This window comes from Salmo salar, chromosome ssa18 (assembly GCF_905237065.1).
Source record: "Salmo salar chromosome ssa18, Ssal_v3.1, whole genome shotgun sequence".
NCBI classification, from domain to species: Eukaryota; Metazoa; Chordata; class Actinopteri; order Salmoniformes; family Salmonidae; genus Salmo; species Salmo salar.
This window is the reverse complement of record NC_059459.1, coordinates 83,473,935-83,492,076: the sequence shown is the minus strand read 5'-3', so window position 1 is coordinate 83,492,076 and position 18,142 is coordinate 83,473,935. Positions and strand designations below refer to the sequence as shown.

At 42.8% G+C, this 18,142-nt stretch overlaps 1 protein-coding gene across 1 annotated transcript in view; it reads right to left on the bottom strand.

The window, feature by feature from the left end:
• LOC106596013 (basement membrane-specific heparan sulfate proteoglycan core protein) overlaps positions 1-18,142 on the bottom strand; it is a 221,626-nt gene that overhangs the window by 181,986 nt on the left and 21,498 nt on the right. The window contains exons 2-6 of the mRNA XM_045700624.1: positions 4,645-4,689; positions 4,103-4,384; positions 3,722-4,000; positions 1,714-1,974; positions 1,247-1,528 (exon numbers count right to left, since the gene is read on the bottom strand). Of these exons, the coding sequence (XP_045556580.1) occupies positions 1,247-1,528; positions 1,714-1,974; positions 3,722-4,000; positions 4,103-4,384; positions 4,645-4,689 (1,149 nt within the window). The remainder of the gene's footprint in view (positions 1-1,246; positions 1,529-1,713; positions 1,975-3,721; positions 4,001-4,102; positions 4,385-4,644; positions 4,690-18,142) is intronic.

Below are 18,142 nucleotides of genomic sequence, written 5' to 3'. Positions count from 1 at the left end.
AGTACATAAGTGTAGGGTACAGTACAGTAGAGTACAGTAGAGTAGTGTACAGTACAGCAGAGTGTAGTACAGTAGAGTAGGGTACAGTACAAAAGAGCACAGTACAATATAGTAGGGTTTCAGTTCAGTAGAGTACAGTAGATAAAGGTACAGTTCAGTAGAGTGCAGTACAACAGAGTAGGGAACAGTTCAGAAGAGCACAGTAAAATAGAGTAGGGTACAGTTCAGTAGAGTACAGTGCAATGGAGTAGGGTACAGTTCAGTAGAGCACAGTGCAAAACATTCAATTAGAGTACAGTAGAGTATGGTACAGTACAGCAGAGTGAAGTACAGTAGAGTAGGGTACAGTACAGCAGAGTAGGGTACAGTACAAAAGAGTAGGCTTTCAGTTCAGTAGAGTACAGTAGGGTACAGTTCAGTAGTGTACAGTACAATAGAGAAGTGGACAGTACAGTAGGGTACAGTACAATAGAGTAGGGTACAGGTCAGTAGAGCACAGTACAAAAGAGTAGGGTACGGTACAGTAGAGTAGTGTACAGTACAGCAGAGTGTAGTACAGTAGAGTAGGGTACAGTACAAAAGAGCACAGTACAATAGAGTAGGGTTTCAGTTCAGTAGAGTGGAGTACAATAGAGTAGGGTACAGTTCAGTAGAGCACAGTAAAATAGAGTAGGGTACAGTTCAGTAGAGCACAGTACAATAGAGTAGGGTGCAGTTCAGTAGAGTAATATATAGTTGTAGTAGTGTTTTGCTCAAATAGATGTCAATGTTTGGGGTCTTGGAGGGTTGGAACCCCCTGTTGGCTATTCATCTCAATACTCTACTCTTTTTCCTGAAGTGTCCACTACCCACATGGTGGTCCTCTGTAACACAGTTGGTAGAACATGGACCATGCAACATTAACATGTAGATGTGCTGCCCGTGTTGTAACAGACACCATAATGGCACAGATACAAAGATGAAACCTCTATATAAATGTTTTCCTTTATGTTCAAACATGAAGTTTAGGAGTCAGTGTACAGGACAGACTCTTCTCAATAGAAATAGGTGTATAAACAATGACTCTGTACTAAACTATTTTAACAATATGTTTGTTATTGCTTTGGAGATTGGAGACTTCACAGAACAACACTGTCCCAACACTGTACCAATACTGTCCCAATACTGTCTCTATACTTTAACTAAGATTTCTGACACAATATAAATATAGTGGCCATCTTCATGACAAAAATACAAAGTAACTCACCTTTTACAGTGAGAGTGACAGGATCACTTGGTTGTGAAGATGTGGGTCTAGACACTCTGTTCCCTTCACACCTGTACTGACCCTGGTCAGACTCAGCAGCTCTACTGATCGTGTGAGAGACTCCAATGTTACTGTAACCAGACTGGGATACTACATTATCATTCCTGTCTTTGTACCACTTATAGCTCCAGCTACTGTAAGACCCTACTGAACACGTCAGAGTGACTGTCTCTCCAGTGTATGCAGGGTTTGGCTTTACAGTCAGAGTAGTTTTGGGAAGAGCTGTGAAAATAAAGCACAAAACATCTGGATACATGCCTGGTAATTCAGCTGTTGCTGTAACGTTGTGATAAAAGTATATTTTACATATGTTGACTCCAGTTAGAATTTCCAGTGTATGCAATTAGATTAACCCCCATTGGCTTTAAATTTAGAAAGCCCAGATTGAAGACAAACAGTGAGCTCACCAGTGATGATGATGGGGAGAGCTGAGCTGTGATCTGACTTCTGGGGCCGACCTCTCCTCGTCCCAACACACTGGTACTGACCAGCCTGGTCAGAGAGAGAGATGATGGTTTTTCTGGTCTGAATGGGAAGCTCTTCACTGTATCTGAACCAGCGGTACGTCCAGTCTGTGTAGTCTGATATGTCACACTGCAGAGTGACTGTCTCTCCAGGGTAGAGGAGACCCTGTGGAGTGACGATCTTCACTGAGGCCGTGGGCAGAGCTGTGGAAACAGTTATATGAAGACAAATGCAGTCAGAGCAACAATCTTTCCAAAGCATGATCTGACTTCAGTAAGTAGTACGGTAACTATTATTTTAGATATATAAACTGTATATGCAAAAGTATGTGCATACCCTTTCAAATTAGTGGATTTGGATTTTTCAGCCTCACCTGTTGCTGACATGTGTATAAAATCAAGCACACAGCCATGCAATCTCCATAGACAAACATTGGCAGTAGAATGGCCTTACTGAAGAGCTCAGTGACTTTCAACGTGACACCGTCATAGGATGCCACTTTTCTAACGTCAGTTTGTCAAATTTCTGCCATGCTAGAGCTAACCCGGTCAACTGTAAGTGCTGATATTGTGAAGTTGAAACGTCTAGGAGCAACAACGGCTCAGCTCCAATATGGTAGGCCACACAAGCGCACAGAACGGGACCGTCAAGTGCCGAAGTGCGGAGCGCGTAAAAATTGTCTGTCCTCGGTTGAAACACTAACTACTGCGTTCTAAACTTCCTCCAAAAGTAAACTCAGCACAATAAATGTTCGTCGGGAGCTTCATGATATGGGTTTCCATGGCCGAGAAGCCGCACACAAGCATAAGATAACCAATACAATAGAGCAGGGTAGTAGAGCACTGTACAGTAGAGTAGGGTACAGTTCAGTAGAGTACAGTACAATAGAGTAGGGTATAGTACAGTAGAGCCCAATACAATGGAGTAGGGTACAGTTCAGTAGAGCACAGTACAATGGAGCAGGGTACAGTTCGGTAGAGCTCAGTACAATGTAGTAGGGTACAGTGCAGTAGAGCACAGTGCAATAGAGTAGGGTAGAGTTCAGTAGAGCACACTACAATAGAGTAAAATATAATTAAGTAGAGTACAGTACAATAGAGCAGGGTAAAGTTCAGTAGAGCACACTGTAATAGAGTAGGGCACAGTACAGTAGAGTAGGGTACAGTTCAGTAGAGTATAGTACAATAGAGCAGGGTAAAGTTAAGTAGAGCACAGTACAATAGAATAGGGTATAGTACAGTAGGGTACAGTACAGTATAGTAGAGTAGGGTACAGTTCAGTAGAGCACAGTACAATAGAGTAGGGTACAGTTCAGTAGAGCACAGTACAATAGAGTAGAGTACAGTACAGTAGAGCACTGTACAGTAGAGTAGGGTACAGTTCAGTAGAGCACAGTACAATAGAGTAGAGTACAGTACAGTAGAGCACAGTACAATAGAGTAGGGTACAGTTCAGTAGAGCACAGTACAATGGAGCAGGGTACAGTTCGGTAGAGCACAGTACAATGTAGTAGGGTACAGTGAGGTAGAGCACAGTGCAATATAGTAGGGTAGAGTTCAGTAGAGCACACTACAATAGAGTAGAATATAATTAAGTAGAGTACAGTACAATAGAGCAGGGTAAAGTTCAGTAGAGCACACTGTAATAGAGTAGGGCACAGTACAGTAGAGTAGGGTACAGTTCAGTAGAGCACAGTACAATAGTGTAGGGTACAGTACAGCAGAGTACAGTAGAGAAGGGTACAGTAGACAATAAAATACAATAAACAATGACTCTGTACTGTACTAAATTAACAATATGTTTGTTATTGCTTAACAGAACAACAGAAAATATGTTTCACTGTCCCAATAATTTTAGAGCTCACTGTAACGAAGAATTCTGACACGCAGACCATGATTGACTCAATATAAATAGTCAAAAACATCAATAAAGCACAACAAAGTAACTCACGTTTTACAGTGAGAGTGACAGGATCACTTGGTTGTGAAGATGTGGGTCTAGACACTCTGTTCCCTTCACACCAGTACTGACCCTGGTCAGACTCAGCAGCTTTACTGATGTGAGAGACTCTAATGTTACTGTAACCAGACTGGGACACTACATTATCATTCCTGTCTTCGTACCACTTATAGCTCCAGCTACTGTAAGACCCTACTGAACACATAAAAGTAACTGTCTCTCCAGGGAACACAGGGTTTGGTTCTACAGTTAGTGTAGCTTTGGGCAGAGCTGTGAAAACATATCACAGATTAGACATATTACCTAAACTGGATACATGAGTAACTATTTCAAATGACACTGTTATAGTGATACTGACTATAGTGAACTTACCAGTGACACTGATGGTGACGTCATCACTGGGTAGTGACCTCTGGGGCCGATCTGTCCTCAGCCCCTCACATCTATACTGACCAGTCTGACCAGTCTGACCAGTCAGAGTGATGGGGATGTTGAATATGATACCTTTACTGGTCTGACTGGGAAGGTGTTGGTTGTCTCTGAACCAGTAGTACGTCCAGTCTGTGTAGCCTGGTATGTCACACTGCAGACTGACTGTCTCTCCAGAGTAGAGGAGACCCTGTGGAGAGACACTCACTGAGGCTCTGGGCAGAGCTGTAGAAAGACACATGAAGTTAGTTGATTCATACATAGAATCTGCTCTATCATGATTAAATGTAGTTCTGAATATCTGGGAGCTGTTGGGGTGTATGGTCAGAACAGCCTTCGCCGGTCCTGCACAAAATCAAACCAGCATGATACACACACTAAAAACTGAAAATATGTCCAGCCAAAATCAGCTTTAAAAATCACAAATACAGAAATAGGATGAAGCATTAAAAGATGGAGGCTTGATGAAGTGAACAAATATCTACCATCATCATCTTCAGAGTGTCCAGAGATGATGTGTGTATTCAGCACTACAACAAAGATAGTCACATTGCACCAATATTAGCTTGAAATAAATAACATGCCATATTCAGGTTACTGATTACCAAATACTTTATACTTACTGTACTTTATTTTAAAGGTGCAATTTCCACATTTTTTTTTAGCACCATTCATTCGGAAAGAGTGTAACTTGTTATTGCCTCATTCGGAAAAAACACATGATTCCAGAACAAATCAAATGTTTTGGGACACTACACATATCAAATCAAATCAAATTGTATTTGTCACATGCACCAAATACAACAGACCTTACAGTGAAATGCTTACTTACAAGCCCTTAACCAACAATGCAGTTCAAGAAAGAGTTAAGAAAATATTTACTCAATAAACTAAAGTAATAAATAGTCACATTAAAATAAAAAGTAACATAATAAAAATAATGATAATGAGTCTATATACAGGGGGTATGGGTACCAAGTCAATATGTGGGGGAATGGTAGTAGAGTTATTTTGTACATGTAGGTAGGGGTAAAGTGACTATGCATAGATAACACACATTGAGTAGCAGCAGTGTAAAAACAATGGTAGGAGGGACATGTCAATGTAAAATGTCCGGATGCCAATTTCATTATTTGTTCAGCAGTCTTATGGCTTGTGGGTAGAAGCTGTTAAGGATCCTTTTGGTCCTAGACTTGGCCCTTCGGTACCGCTTGCCGTGCGATAGCAGAGAGAATAGTCTCTGACTTGGGTGACTGGAGTTTTGAACATTTTTTGAGCCTTCCTCTGACACCGCATAGTATATAAACTCAGCAAAAAAAGTAACATCCCTTTATCAGGATACTGTCGTTGAAAGATCATTCGTAAAAATCCAAATAACTTCACAGATCTTCATTGTAAAGGGTTTAAACGCTGTTTCCCATGCTTGTTTAATGAACCATAAACAATTAATGAACATGCACCTGTGGAAAGGTCGTTAAGACACTAACAGCTTACAGACGGTACGCAATTAAGGTCATAGTTATGAAAATTTAGGGCACAAAAGAAGCCTTTCTACTGACACCAAAAGAAAGATGCCCAGGGTCCATGCTCAACTACGGGAACGTGCCTTAGGCATGCTGCAAGGAGGCATGAGGACTGCAGATGTGGTGCAGTCATGAGTGAACAGGGAGTACAGGAGGAGACTGAGCACCCACCCTTGAGGGGCACCTGTGTCGAGGATCATCGTGGCAGATGTGTTGTTACCTACCCTTACCACCTGAGGGCAGCCCGTCAGGAAGTCCAGGATCCAGTTGCAGAAGGAGGTGTTTAGTCCCAGGGTCCTTAGCTTAGTGATGGTCTTTGAGGGAACTGTGGTGTTGAACACTGAGCTATAGTCAATGAATACCTCATAGGTTCTCACATAGGTGTTCCTTTTGTCCCAGTGGGAAAGGGTAGTGTGGAGTGCAATAGAGATTGCATCATCTGTGGATCTGTTAGGGCGGTATGCAAATTGGAGTGGGTCTAGGGTTTCTGGGATAATGGTGTGTATGTGAGCCATGACCAGCCTTTCAAATCACTTCATGGCTACAGACGTGAGTGCAACTGATCAGTAGTCATTTAGGCAGGTTACCTTAGTGTTCTTGGGCACAGCGACTATGGTAGTCTGCTTAACTTCTTTAGGATAGGGGGCAGTATTTTCACGGCCGGATAAAAAATGTACCCGATTTAATCTGGTTACTACTCCTGCCCAGAAACTAGAATATGCATATAATTAGTAGATTTGGATAGAAAACACTAAAGTTTCTAAAACTGTTTGAATGGTGTCTGTGAGTATAACAGAACTCATATGGCAGGCCAAAACCTGAGATGATTCCATACAGGAAGGCCCTGTCTGACAATTTGTTGTCCTTCTGTTGCATCTCTATCGACATTACAGCATCTGTGCTGTAACGTGACACTTTCTAATGTTTCCTTTGGCTCTCTAAAGCCGCCAGAAAGTGGAATGGCATGTTTGCTGTGTCTGGGCAAAGTACAGCAGCTCTGTTTGTGAGTGGTCAGCCTGGGGACAGTGAGACTGGAGATGCGCGGTCACGAGACTTCTCCATTTTGTTCTTTCAGCCTTTGAATGAATACAACGTTGCCCGGTTGGAATATTATTGCTATTTTACAAGAAAAATAGCATAAAAATTGATTTTAAACAGCGTTTGACATGCTTCTAAGTACGGTAATGGAATATTTTGAATTTTTTTGTCACGAAATGCGCTCGCGCGTCACCCTTCGGATAGTGACCTGAACGCACGAACAAAACGGAGGTATTTGGATATAACTATGGATTATTTGGAACCAAAACAACATTTGTGGTTGAAGTAGAAGTCCTGACGAAGAACAGCAAAGTTAATCCAATTTTTCTAATAGTAATTCAGAGTTTAGGTTGTCCCAAACTTGGTGGGTGTCAAATTAGCTAGCCTGTGATGGCCGAGCTATGTACTCAGAATATTGCAAAATGTGCTTTCGCCGAAAAGCTATTTTAAAATCGGACATAGCGATTGCATAAAGGAGTTCAGTATCTATAATTCTTAAAATAATTGTTATGTATTTTGTCAACGTTTATCATGAGTCATTTAGTAAATTCACCGGAAGTGTTCGGTGGGTATGCTGGTTCTGAACATCACATGCTAATGTAAAAAGCTAGTTTTTGATATAAATATGAACTTGATTGAACAAAACATGCATGTATTGTATAACATAATGTCCTAGGAGTGTCATCTGATGAAGATCATCAAAGGTTAGTGCTGCATTTAGCTGTGGTTTGGGTTTATGTGACATATATGCTTGCTTGGAAAATGGCTGTGTGATTATTTGTGTCTATGTACTCTCCTAACATAATCTAATGTTTTGCTTTCGCTGTAAAGCCTTTTTGAAATCGGTCAATGTGTTAGATTAACGAGAGTCTTATCTTTAAAATGGTGTAAAATAGTTCATTGTTTGAGAAAAATTGAATTGTGGCATTTTAGTTGGTTTTTGTATTTCGCGCCGTGCGACACCATTGGCTGTTGGCTAGGGGTTCCGCAGGCGGAACGGGGTTCCGCTAGCGGAACGTCTGTCCTCAACAGGTTAAAACATGTTGGTATTGCAGACTCGCACAGGGAGAGTTTGAAAATGTCATGAAGACACTTGCCAGTTGGTCAGCGCATGCTCGCAGTACACTTCCTGGTAATCGGTCTGGCCCTGTGGCCATGTGAATGTTGACCTGTTTAAAGGTCTTACTCACATCGGCTGTGGAGAGCGAGATTACACAGTCTTCCGGAACAGCTGGTGCTGTCATGCATGTTTCAGTGTTATTTTCCTCGAATAGAGCGTAGAAGTAGTTTAGCTCGTCTGGTAGGCTCGTGTCACTGGGCAGCTCTCGGCTGTGCTTCCCTTTGTAGACTGTAATGGTTTGCAAGCCCTGCCAAATCCGATGAGCGTCAGAGCCGGTGTAGTACGAGCCTGTGTAATATGATTCAATCTTAGTCCTGTATTGATGCTTTACCTGTTTGCGTCTCTCTGTGTGAAGTAAAGGTGGTCCAGAGTTTTTTCCCCCCCTCTGGTTGCACATTTAACATGCTGATAGAAATTTGGTAAGATGGATTTAAGTTTCCCTGCATTAAAGTCCCTGGCTAATTGGAGCTTCGCCTCTGGGTGAGCTTTTTCCTGTTTGCTTATGGCGAATACAGCTCATTGAGTACGGTCTTAGTGCCAGCATCAGTCTGTGGTGGTACATAGACGTCTACGAAAAATACAGATGAAAACTCTCTAGGTAGATAGTGTTGTCTACAGCTTATCATGAGATACTCTACCTCAGCCGAGCAAAACCTCGAGACGTCCTTAGATATTGCGCACCAGCTGTTATTTACAAAAATACATAGTCTGCCGCCCCTTGTCTTACCAGATTCTTCCGTTCTATCCTCCCAATACAGAGTATAACCAGCCAGCTGTACTGTATGTTTATAATGTTGTCGTTCAGCCATGACTCCGTGAAGCATAAGATATGACAGTTTTGAATGTCCTGCTGGTAGTTTAATCTTCCGCGTAGGTCATCGATTTATTTTCCAACGATTGCACGTTTTCTAGCAGAATGGAAGGCAGTGGGGGTTTATTCCATAGCCCACGAATTCTCAGAAGGCAGCCTGCCCTCCGGCCCCTTTTTCTCTGCCTTCTCTTCACGCAAATGACGGGGATCTGGGCCTGTTCCCGGGAAAGCAGTATGTCATTCACATCGGGCTCATCGGACTCAAAGGATAAAAAGGAGTATGCCAGTTTGTGGTGAGTAATTGCAGTTTTGATGTCCAGAAGTTATTTTCAGTCATAAGAGACCGTAGCAGCAACATTATGTACAAAATAAGTTACAAAATAAGTTACAAACAACGCAAAGAAACGAACAAAAAACACAATTGGTTAGGAACACGTAAAACGTAGGCCTTCTTCTCCGGTGCCATCTTGTGTCATGGCTCACATCAACACCATCATCCCGGAAACCCTAGACCCACTCCAAGTCACCTGTTCCCTGGAACAGGCACCCCACTGCCAGGTCTCTGACCTCCTCCCTATACGCTTTGCCTATTTGATGGTTCGTCTGAGGGCATAGCGAGATTTTTATAAGTGTCCGGATTAGTGTACCGCTCCATGAAAGCGGCAGCTCTAGCCTTTAGCTCAGTGCGGATGTTTGCTGTAATCCATGGCTTCAGGTTGGGATCTGTACGTACGATCACTGTGGGGACGACGTCGTCGATGCATTTATTGATGAAGATGGTGACCGAGGTGGTATACTCCTCAATGTCATTGGTCATCTGACCACTTCCGTATTGAGCGAGTCACTGGTACTTCCTGCTTTGGTTTTTGCTTGTAAGCAGGAGTCAGGAGGATAGAATTATTGTCAGATTTGCCAAATGGAGGGCGAGGGAGAGCTTTGTATGTGTCTCTGTGTGTGGAGTAAAGGTGGTGTAGGGTTTTTTTCCCTCTGGTTGCACATGTGACATGCTGGTAGAAAGTTGGTAAAACTGATTTAAGTTTGCGTGCATTAAAGTCCCCGGCCACTAGGTGCACCGCTTCTGGATGCACATTGTCTTGTTTGCTTATGGGCTTATACAGCTCGTTGAGTACGGTCTTAGTGCCAGCATCGGTTTGTGGTGGTAAATTGATGGCTACGAATGATATAGATGAGAACTCTCTTGGTAGATAGTGTGGTCTACAGCTTATCATGAGGTACTCTACCTCAGGCGAGCAAAACCTTGAGACTTCTTTAATATTGGAAATCGTGCCCCAGCTGTTATTTACAAACGGACACACACCCCCACCCCTCGTCTTACCAGACATAGCTTCTCTGTCCTTCCGATCCTCACATATGCATTCCTCTTTTCCAGGTGGTTGAGAGCTGTGTACATGGATCTTCACATGTGATCACATAACCTTTCACATGTGGAATCAATGAAAACCATTTGGTTTTAGAACACTTCACATGTGATGATATTTCATATGAAGTTTCAGATGTAGATATTTTTAACACTACATTTCACAGGTGATGCCCTAAAATGTGTCGTTAGGATGTCCCCGGGCCGTCACACAGTCACAGTGTTTTCAACGTTCATATTTGACACACTTTGACATGATTACATTGTGATTGTTTATTTATACTGTTATTATTATTCAAGATATCCACTTGACCAAGAAAGAGAAAGTAACTTAACTAAATGACTACCGACCCATTGCACTCACTTCCATCATTATGAAATACTTTGAGGGGCTTGTCAAAGACTACATCACATCCTCCCTCCCCGACACACTCGACCCTCTCCAATTCCCCTACTGCCCCGACAGATCCACGGACAACACAATCGCCATTTCACTGCAAGCAGCCCTCACCCACCTGGACAAGAGGAATGCATATGTGAGGATGCTGTTTATTGACTACAGCTTGGCTGTCAATACTATAGTGCCCTCTAAGCTCACCAGAAAACTCACAGCCTTGGGACTGAACTCCTCCCTATGCAACTGGGTCCTGGACTTCCTGACGGGCAGCCCTCAGGTGGTGAAGATAGGCAACATTACCTCATCAACACAGATTCTCAACACATGGGCACCACAAGGGTGCATCCTCAGTCAACTGCTGTACTACCTGTAATAACACAACTGCATGGCCACACACAGTTCCAACTCCATCATCAAGTTCACTGGCGACACAACAGTACTAGGCCTGATTATCAACAGCGGCGAGACACCATACATTGAGGAGGTAGGCACTCTGCCAGTGTGGTGCCAGGTAAACAACCACTCCCTCACCTTCAGCAAAACAAATTAGCTGATTGCGGACCTCAGGAGGAACCAGGTTGGACATGCCCCCATCCTCATCAATGGGGTCACAGTGGAAACAGTCAAAAACTTAAAGTTCTTTGGCGTACATATGTTAGAGGAGCTGAAATGGTCAAACCACATGGACACCGTGGTGAGGAGGGCTCGACAGCAACTCTTTAACCTCAGGAGGCTTATGAAATTTGGCCTTTTCCCAAGGGGCCTCACAGTATTCTACAGGAGCACCATCAATAGCATGCTGTCGGGCTGCATTACAGCCTAGTATGTCAACTGCATCACAGCCTGATACCGACAATTACCCTGCCCACACCCTAATGGACATTTGTATTTTTCATTGTCACAGTTGTAAATATGTATATATTATATTATTTTATTTATTTTTATTATTGTTTCATTTACACCTGAACTGTTGGATCTCAGAGCTTAAGTAATTCAGTGTACACTGCAATTACATCTGTGACCTTATGCATGTGACTAAATAAACAACTAATCTAAATGCAACATGTCCTCACAAGCATTTCACTACACCCGCAATAACATCTGATAAATATGTGTACGTGACCAATAAAATGTGATTTGATTGAAACTAACAATCTCTTGGTTCATGGCATTCCAATCTTCCACGGCACCGTTTCTGTGTCAATAACTGATTTCACCTGTATTCCTAAATGTTGAACTTTACTGTAAATCTCAGCTTTGTTTAAAAATACACTCAATAAAACCTATTATATTTATCATAGTTATTCAGGAGTAACATTAAAACAGAATAATATGCCCCACCAACATTAGACAATTATACAGAAAACCCTCAAATTACTGAATCCAGTCAATTAAATCAATGATGACAGAATAGTCAGATTAACTGATAAGTAAAATAGCAGTGCAGATGGCATTATTTTGCAAAGTGCAGAGATGTATAGGTAAATCATCTGTGGGGACATCTGAGAATGCAGAAGTACAGACTTGTTAGCACAGCAGAAATATCAGCGTACCCCAAATTTAGAGGTTGTGAGTTTCAAATCCCAGGTGGGGTCATATTGAAGTGATCATGTCAAATGTACAGCATGTCACTCACCTTAAAACTCCTACACCATTTAATTACATCCCTTGCAAAAAAGACTGTTTTCACATGTTGATCTGACATTTTCACATGTGAAAACAAGAGACGTGAGGTAAATCTTGAAACCATATGTTCACATGTATTAAATTAATATTAGCGGCACCTTTTCACGAGAGAAATATTACGTTTACACCTCACATGTGAACTGCAACAATTTCACGTGTGAAAGATTTTCACATGGGAAAACCTCTCTGTAGAATTGCATTTTCACATGTGAAAAAATGGTAAACTTGAAAATTGAAATTTGCTGTTTTAGTTGTGAAAATTTTATCACGTTTAGTTTCATGGTATCACATTGAAATTGTGTTGTCACATTTATTTCACGAGATCATGTTTTCATGTGCTAAAATATTTTCACGTGTAGTTTAATGTTGTCACAAGTCACTTTACATGTTGTCAGCTACAGTACGAGCAGCATACCACCTTTCATCCCACTGCTGTCTTGCCTCTGAAGCTAAGCAGGGTCGGCCCTGGACTATCTCTGGATGGGAGACTGCTAGAGGTGGTGTTGGAGGGTCAGTAGGGGCCATTCTTCTCTCTGGTCTAAGGAGATCCCAGGGCAGTCTAGGTGACATTTCCTTGCTTAGGGTGCTGTCTTTCTGATAGGAAGTTAAACGGTTGTCCTGACTCTCTGTGGTTATTAAAAATCCCAAGGCACTTATTGTAAGACTAGGGATGTTAACCCTGGTGTCATGGCAACATTCCCAACCTGGCCCCCTTCCATCATAGCTGCCTAATCATCCCCCTCATTACTAATTGGCATAATACAGTGTCTTCATAAAGTATTCACACTCCTTGCCTTTTTCCACATTTTGTTGTGTTACAGCCTGAATTTCAAATTAATTAGATTGAGATGCTTTGTCACTGGCCTACACACAATACCCCCTGGGATAATTACAAATGAAAAGCAGACATTTCTTGAGTCAATAAGTATTCAACCCCTTTCTTATGGCAAGCCTAAATAAGTTCAGAAGTGAATTGTGCTTAACAAGTCACATAATAAGTTGCATGGACTCACTATCTGTGCAATGATAGTGTTTAACATGATTTTTGAATGACTACCTTATATCTGTACCCCACACAGACTATTATTTCTAAGGCCCCTTAGTTGAGGTGAATTTCAAACACAGATTCAACCACAAGACAAGGTTTTCCAATGCCTCTCAAAGATGGGCACCTATTGGAAGATGGGCAAAATTTTAAAAAAAAGCAGACTTGAATATCCATTTGAACATGGTGAAGTTGGTAATTATACTTTGGATTGTCTATCAATACACCCAGTCACTAGAAAGATACAGGTGTCCTTCCTCACTAACTTGCCGGAGAGGAAGGAAACTACTCAGGGATTTCACCATGAGGCCAATGGAGAGTTTTTAAAACAGTTAAAGTTAAATGGCTGTAATAGGAGAAAACTGAGGATCGATCAACATTGTAGTTACTCTACAATACTAACCTAATTGACAGAGTGAAAAGAAGGAAGCCTGTACAGAATACAAATATTCCACAACATGCATCCTGTTTGCAACTACACACTAAAGTAATTCTGCAAAAAATGTGGCAAAGCAATACCGTTTTTTGTACTGAACACAAAGTGTTATGGTTGGAGCAAATACAATACAATACATTAAAAATGAGTACCACTCTTCATGTTTTCAAGTGGGGACTGCATCATGTTATGGGTATGCTTGCAATCGAGGACTGGGGAATTTTTCAGGATAAAAAATAAACAGAGTTAAGCACAGGCAAAATTCTAGAGAAAATCTGGTTGTCTGCTTTCCACCAGACCCTGTAGATTAATTCACCGTTCAGCAGGACAATAACTTAAAACAGAAGGCCAAATCTACAATGGAGTTGCTTACCACGAGGATTGTCAATGTTCTTGAGTGGCTGAGATACAGTTTTGACTTTACTTGAAAATCTATGGCAAGACCTGAAAATGATTGTCTAGCAATGATCAACAACGAATTTGACAGAGCTTGAATCATTTAAAAAATAATAATGGGAAAATATTGCACAGTCCAGGAGTGGAAAGCTCTTAGAGACTTACCCAGAATAACTCACAGCTGTAATCGCTTTCAAAGATGATTCTATAAAGTAATGACTCAGGGGTGTAAATAATTACGTAAGATATTTCTGTATTTCATTTTCAATAGATTTGCAAACATTTCTAAAAACATGTTTCACTTTGTCATTATGGGTATTGTGTGTAGATGGGTGAGAAAAGTAAACAATTTAATACATTTTGAAATCAGGCTGTAACACAACAAAATGTGAAATTAGTCAAGGGGTATGAATACTTTCTGAATACTTTCTCCACCTAATAGCTGATGTGTGGTGAGCGTTCTGACACACAAATGGTCGCCTTGCATCACCCAGGTGGGTGCAACACATTGCTGGTGGATGAGGTGAGTTTCCCCCTACTATGTAAAGCGCTTTGAGTACATCTGGTAAAAAAGTGCTATATAAATTCAAAATATAACACAGAATATACTGTTATTTCATGACAATGTTTGTTAACAATATCAGTGTAAACAAACATTGTACATTAACTCATTCCCCTAGCAACATTCCTCAGCTGTATACCACAGCAAGTGGTAAGGTGGCCGTTTTGTGGTAGTTTCAATTACGGACTAATAAGCATTTGTACTGTTTTATCAATAAGGAATAAAACACAAAACTAAAGCATAAAACTGTACATGCATGTCTTATTCCTTTTTTCCATCAAAGGTTTAGTAAATCAGGTAATTAGTGTTCATACACAAACACACTAACTCATTCTACAGAAATGAACAAAGGCTGTGACAAAAAATAGTAGCGTTTAAAGGCGTGTTTATTTTCTGACCAACCTCTCTGCATGGCCCCAAACTGCATGATCTCACACTGGTTCCTTCCTCTTTATTGGAGGAAAAGAGGATGGAACGAGAATAGAATAGATGCTTGTAGGCCCTTTGCTAAGTTGTCAGGTTTCAATACTACCCAGCTAATTTCAGTTGTTCCACTGATCACCAAGTAAATTTAACAACTTCAGCCTCCACCCACTTAACAAACACACACACACGTGTACACACTTACATGCATCCACCCGCACATACACACACACATGCATGCATGCTTGCACGCGTGTGTCCTTAGAGACAACCCAACAGCTGAGGATAAACTGTTACAGTCTTTCACTAAAGGACCTTTACAACGGTGAACTTTCTCTCCGTCTAATAGATTCTGCAAGGAGCATAGGACCATGGAAAACAGAGTAGGAAGGAACAACCTGTTTAGTCATACCACTTCTCCAAGAGAAAATAAACAAGTGTAAACAGAGAGTGTACATACGGGGCTGACACTCTTCTCCAATAGCTTGTCTCTTTCCCTTCTTTCTTTTCTCTATTCTTTAACCTTTCTCCCCGGCTCTGCCCCGAGGGCTAAAGCATCCGGGTGAGGATTGCCATGCCCTGATCTGTTTCACCTGTTCCTGTGATTGTCTCCACCCCCTCCAGGTGTCGCTTATTTCCCCCAGTGTATTTATCCCTGTGTTTCCTGTCTCTCTGTGCCAGTTCGTCTTGTATGTTTAGTCAAGTCAACCAGCGTGTTTTTCCCGTACTCCTTTTGCTATTCCCCTTTTTCTAGTCTTCCCGGTTTTCACCCTTGCCTGTTTCTAGACTCTGTACCCGCCTGCCTGACTATTCTGCCTGCCTTGATCACAAGCCTGTCTGCCACTCTTTACCTCCTGGACTCTGATCTGGTTTTGACCTTTTTGCCTGTCCACGACCATTCTCTTGCCTACCCCTTGGATTATTAACCTGTTTAGGATAGGGGGCAGTATTTTCACGGCCGGATAAAAAACGTACCCAATTTAATCCAGTTATTACTCCTGCCCAGAAACTAGAATATGCATATAATTGTTTGATTTGGATAGAAAACACCCTAAAGTTTCTAAAACTGTTTGAATGGTGTCTGAGTATAACAGAACTCATATGGCATGCCAAAACCTGAGAAGATTCTAAACAGGAAGTGCCCTCTCTGACCATTTCTCGGCCTTCTATAGCCTCTTTATCGAAAACAGAGGATCTCTGCTGTAACGTGACATTTTCTAAGACTCCCATAGGCTCTCAGAAGGCGCCAGAACGTTGAATGATGACTCTGCAGTCCTTGGCTGAAAAACAGTAGCGCATTTGGATAGTGGTCGATCTGAGAACAATGAAACGGGTGTGCGCGTGCACGTGAAGAGTCCATTTTACATTTTCAGTCTTTGAACGAAAACAACGTCGCCCGGTCGGAATATTATCGCTATTTTATGAGAAAAATCGCATAAAAAATTGATTTTAAACAGCGTTTGACATGCTTCGAAGTACGGTAATGGAATATTTTGAATTTTTTTGTCACGATACGCGCCGGCGCGTCACCCTTCGGATAGTGTCTTGAACGCAAGAACAAACGCCGCTATTTGGATATAACTATGGATTATTTGGAACCAAACCAACATTTGTTGTTGAAGTAGAAGTCCTGGGAGTGCATTCTGACGAAGAACAGCAAAGGTAATCCAATTGTTCTTATAGTAAATCTGAGTTTGGTGAGTGCCAAACTTGGTGGGTGTCAAAATAGCTAGCCATGATGGCCGGGCTATCTACTCAGAATATTGCAAAATGTGCTTTCACCGAAAAGCTATTTTAAAATCGGACATAGCGATTGCATAAAGGAGTTCTGTATCTGTAGTTCTTAAAGTAATTGTTATGTTTTTTGTGAACGTTTATCGTGAGTAATTTAGTAAATTCACCGGAAGTTTTCGGTGGGTATGTGTAATGTCTTGTCTGTGGTGTGGCGGAAAGAAGCGCAGGAAGCAGCGAACACTGTGTGGTAATTTTAATTAAGAACCACCCGTACAAAATAAGAGGTCTCCCAACAACAGGGAAAAAAATACAATGAACAAGCACAGTCAACAAACGCAGTTGACATACAGAAAAACAATCCCGCACAATAGGGTGCGGGCCAGCTGAACTAAATAGCCCTCTTAATTACCTAACTCAGGGCAGGTGAGAAAACATAAAAAAAAGGGAAAAACAAAAAGGGAATCGGTGGTAGCTAATAGGCCGGTGACGACGACCGCCGAGCGCCACCCGAGCAGGAGGGGGCGCCACCGTCGGTAGGAATCGTGACAGTACCCCCCTCCTGACGCGCGGCCCCTGCAGCGCGCCGACACCGGCCTCGAGGCCGACCCGGAGGACGAGGCGCAGGGCGATCCGGACGGAGGCGGTGGAACTCCTTCAACATGGATGGGTCCAAGACGTCCTCCGCCGGCACCCAGCACCTCTCCTCCGGACCGTACCCCTCCCAGTCCACAAGGTACTGCAGGCCCCCCCGCCCGGCGTCTCGAGTCCAGAATGGCCCTTACGCTGTACGCCGGGGACCCCCCGATGTCCAGGGGGGGTGGAGGGACCTCCGGCACCTCATCTTCTTGTAGGGGACCAGCCACCACCGGCCTGAGGAGAGACACATGAAACGAGGGGTTAATACGGTAATAGGAAGGGAGTTGCAACCGATAACACACCTCGTTTATCCTCCTCAGGACTTTGAAGGGCCCCACACACTGCGGCCCCAGCTTCCGGCAGGGCACGCGGAGAGACAGGTTCCGGGTCGAGAGCCAGACCCTGTCACCCGGTGCGAACACCGGCGCCTCACTGCGGTGGCGGTCAGCACTCCTTTTCTGCCTAGCACTGGCCTCCTTCAGTGAGTCCTGTACTGCTTTCCAGGTCTCCTTGGAGTGCTGAACCCAGTCCTCCACCGCAGGAGCCTCGGTCTGGCTCTGGTGCCATGGGGCCAGGACCGGCTGGTACCCTAGCACACACTGGAAGGGTGACATGTTAGTAGAGGAGTGGCGAAGTGAGTTCTGGGCTAACTCTGCCCAAGGAATATACCTCGCCCACTCCCCTGGCCGGTCCCGGCAATACGACCTCAGGAACCTGCCCACCTCCTGGTTCACCCTCTCCGCCTGCCCATTGCTCTCGGGGTGATAACCGGAGGTTAAACTGACCGAGACCCCCAGC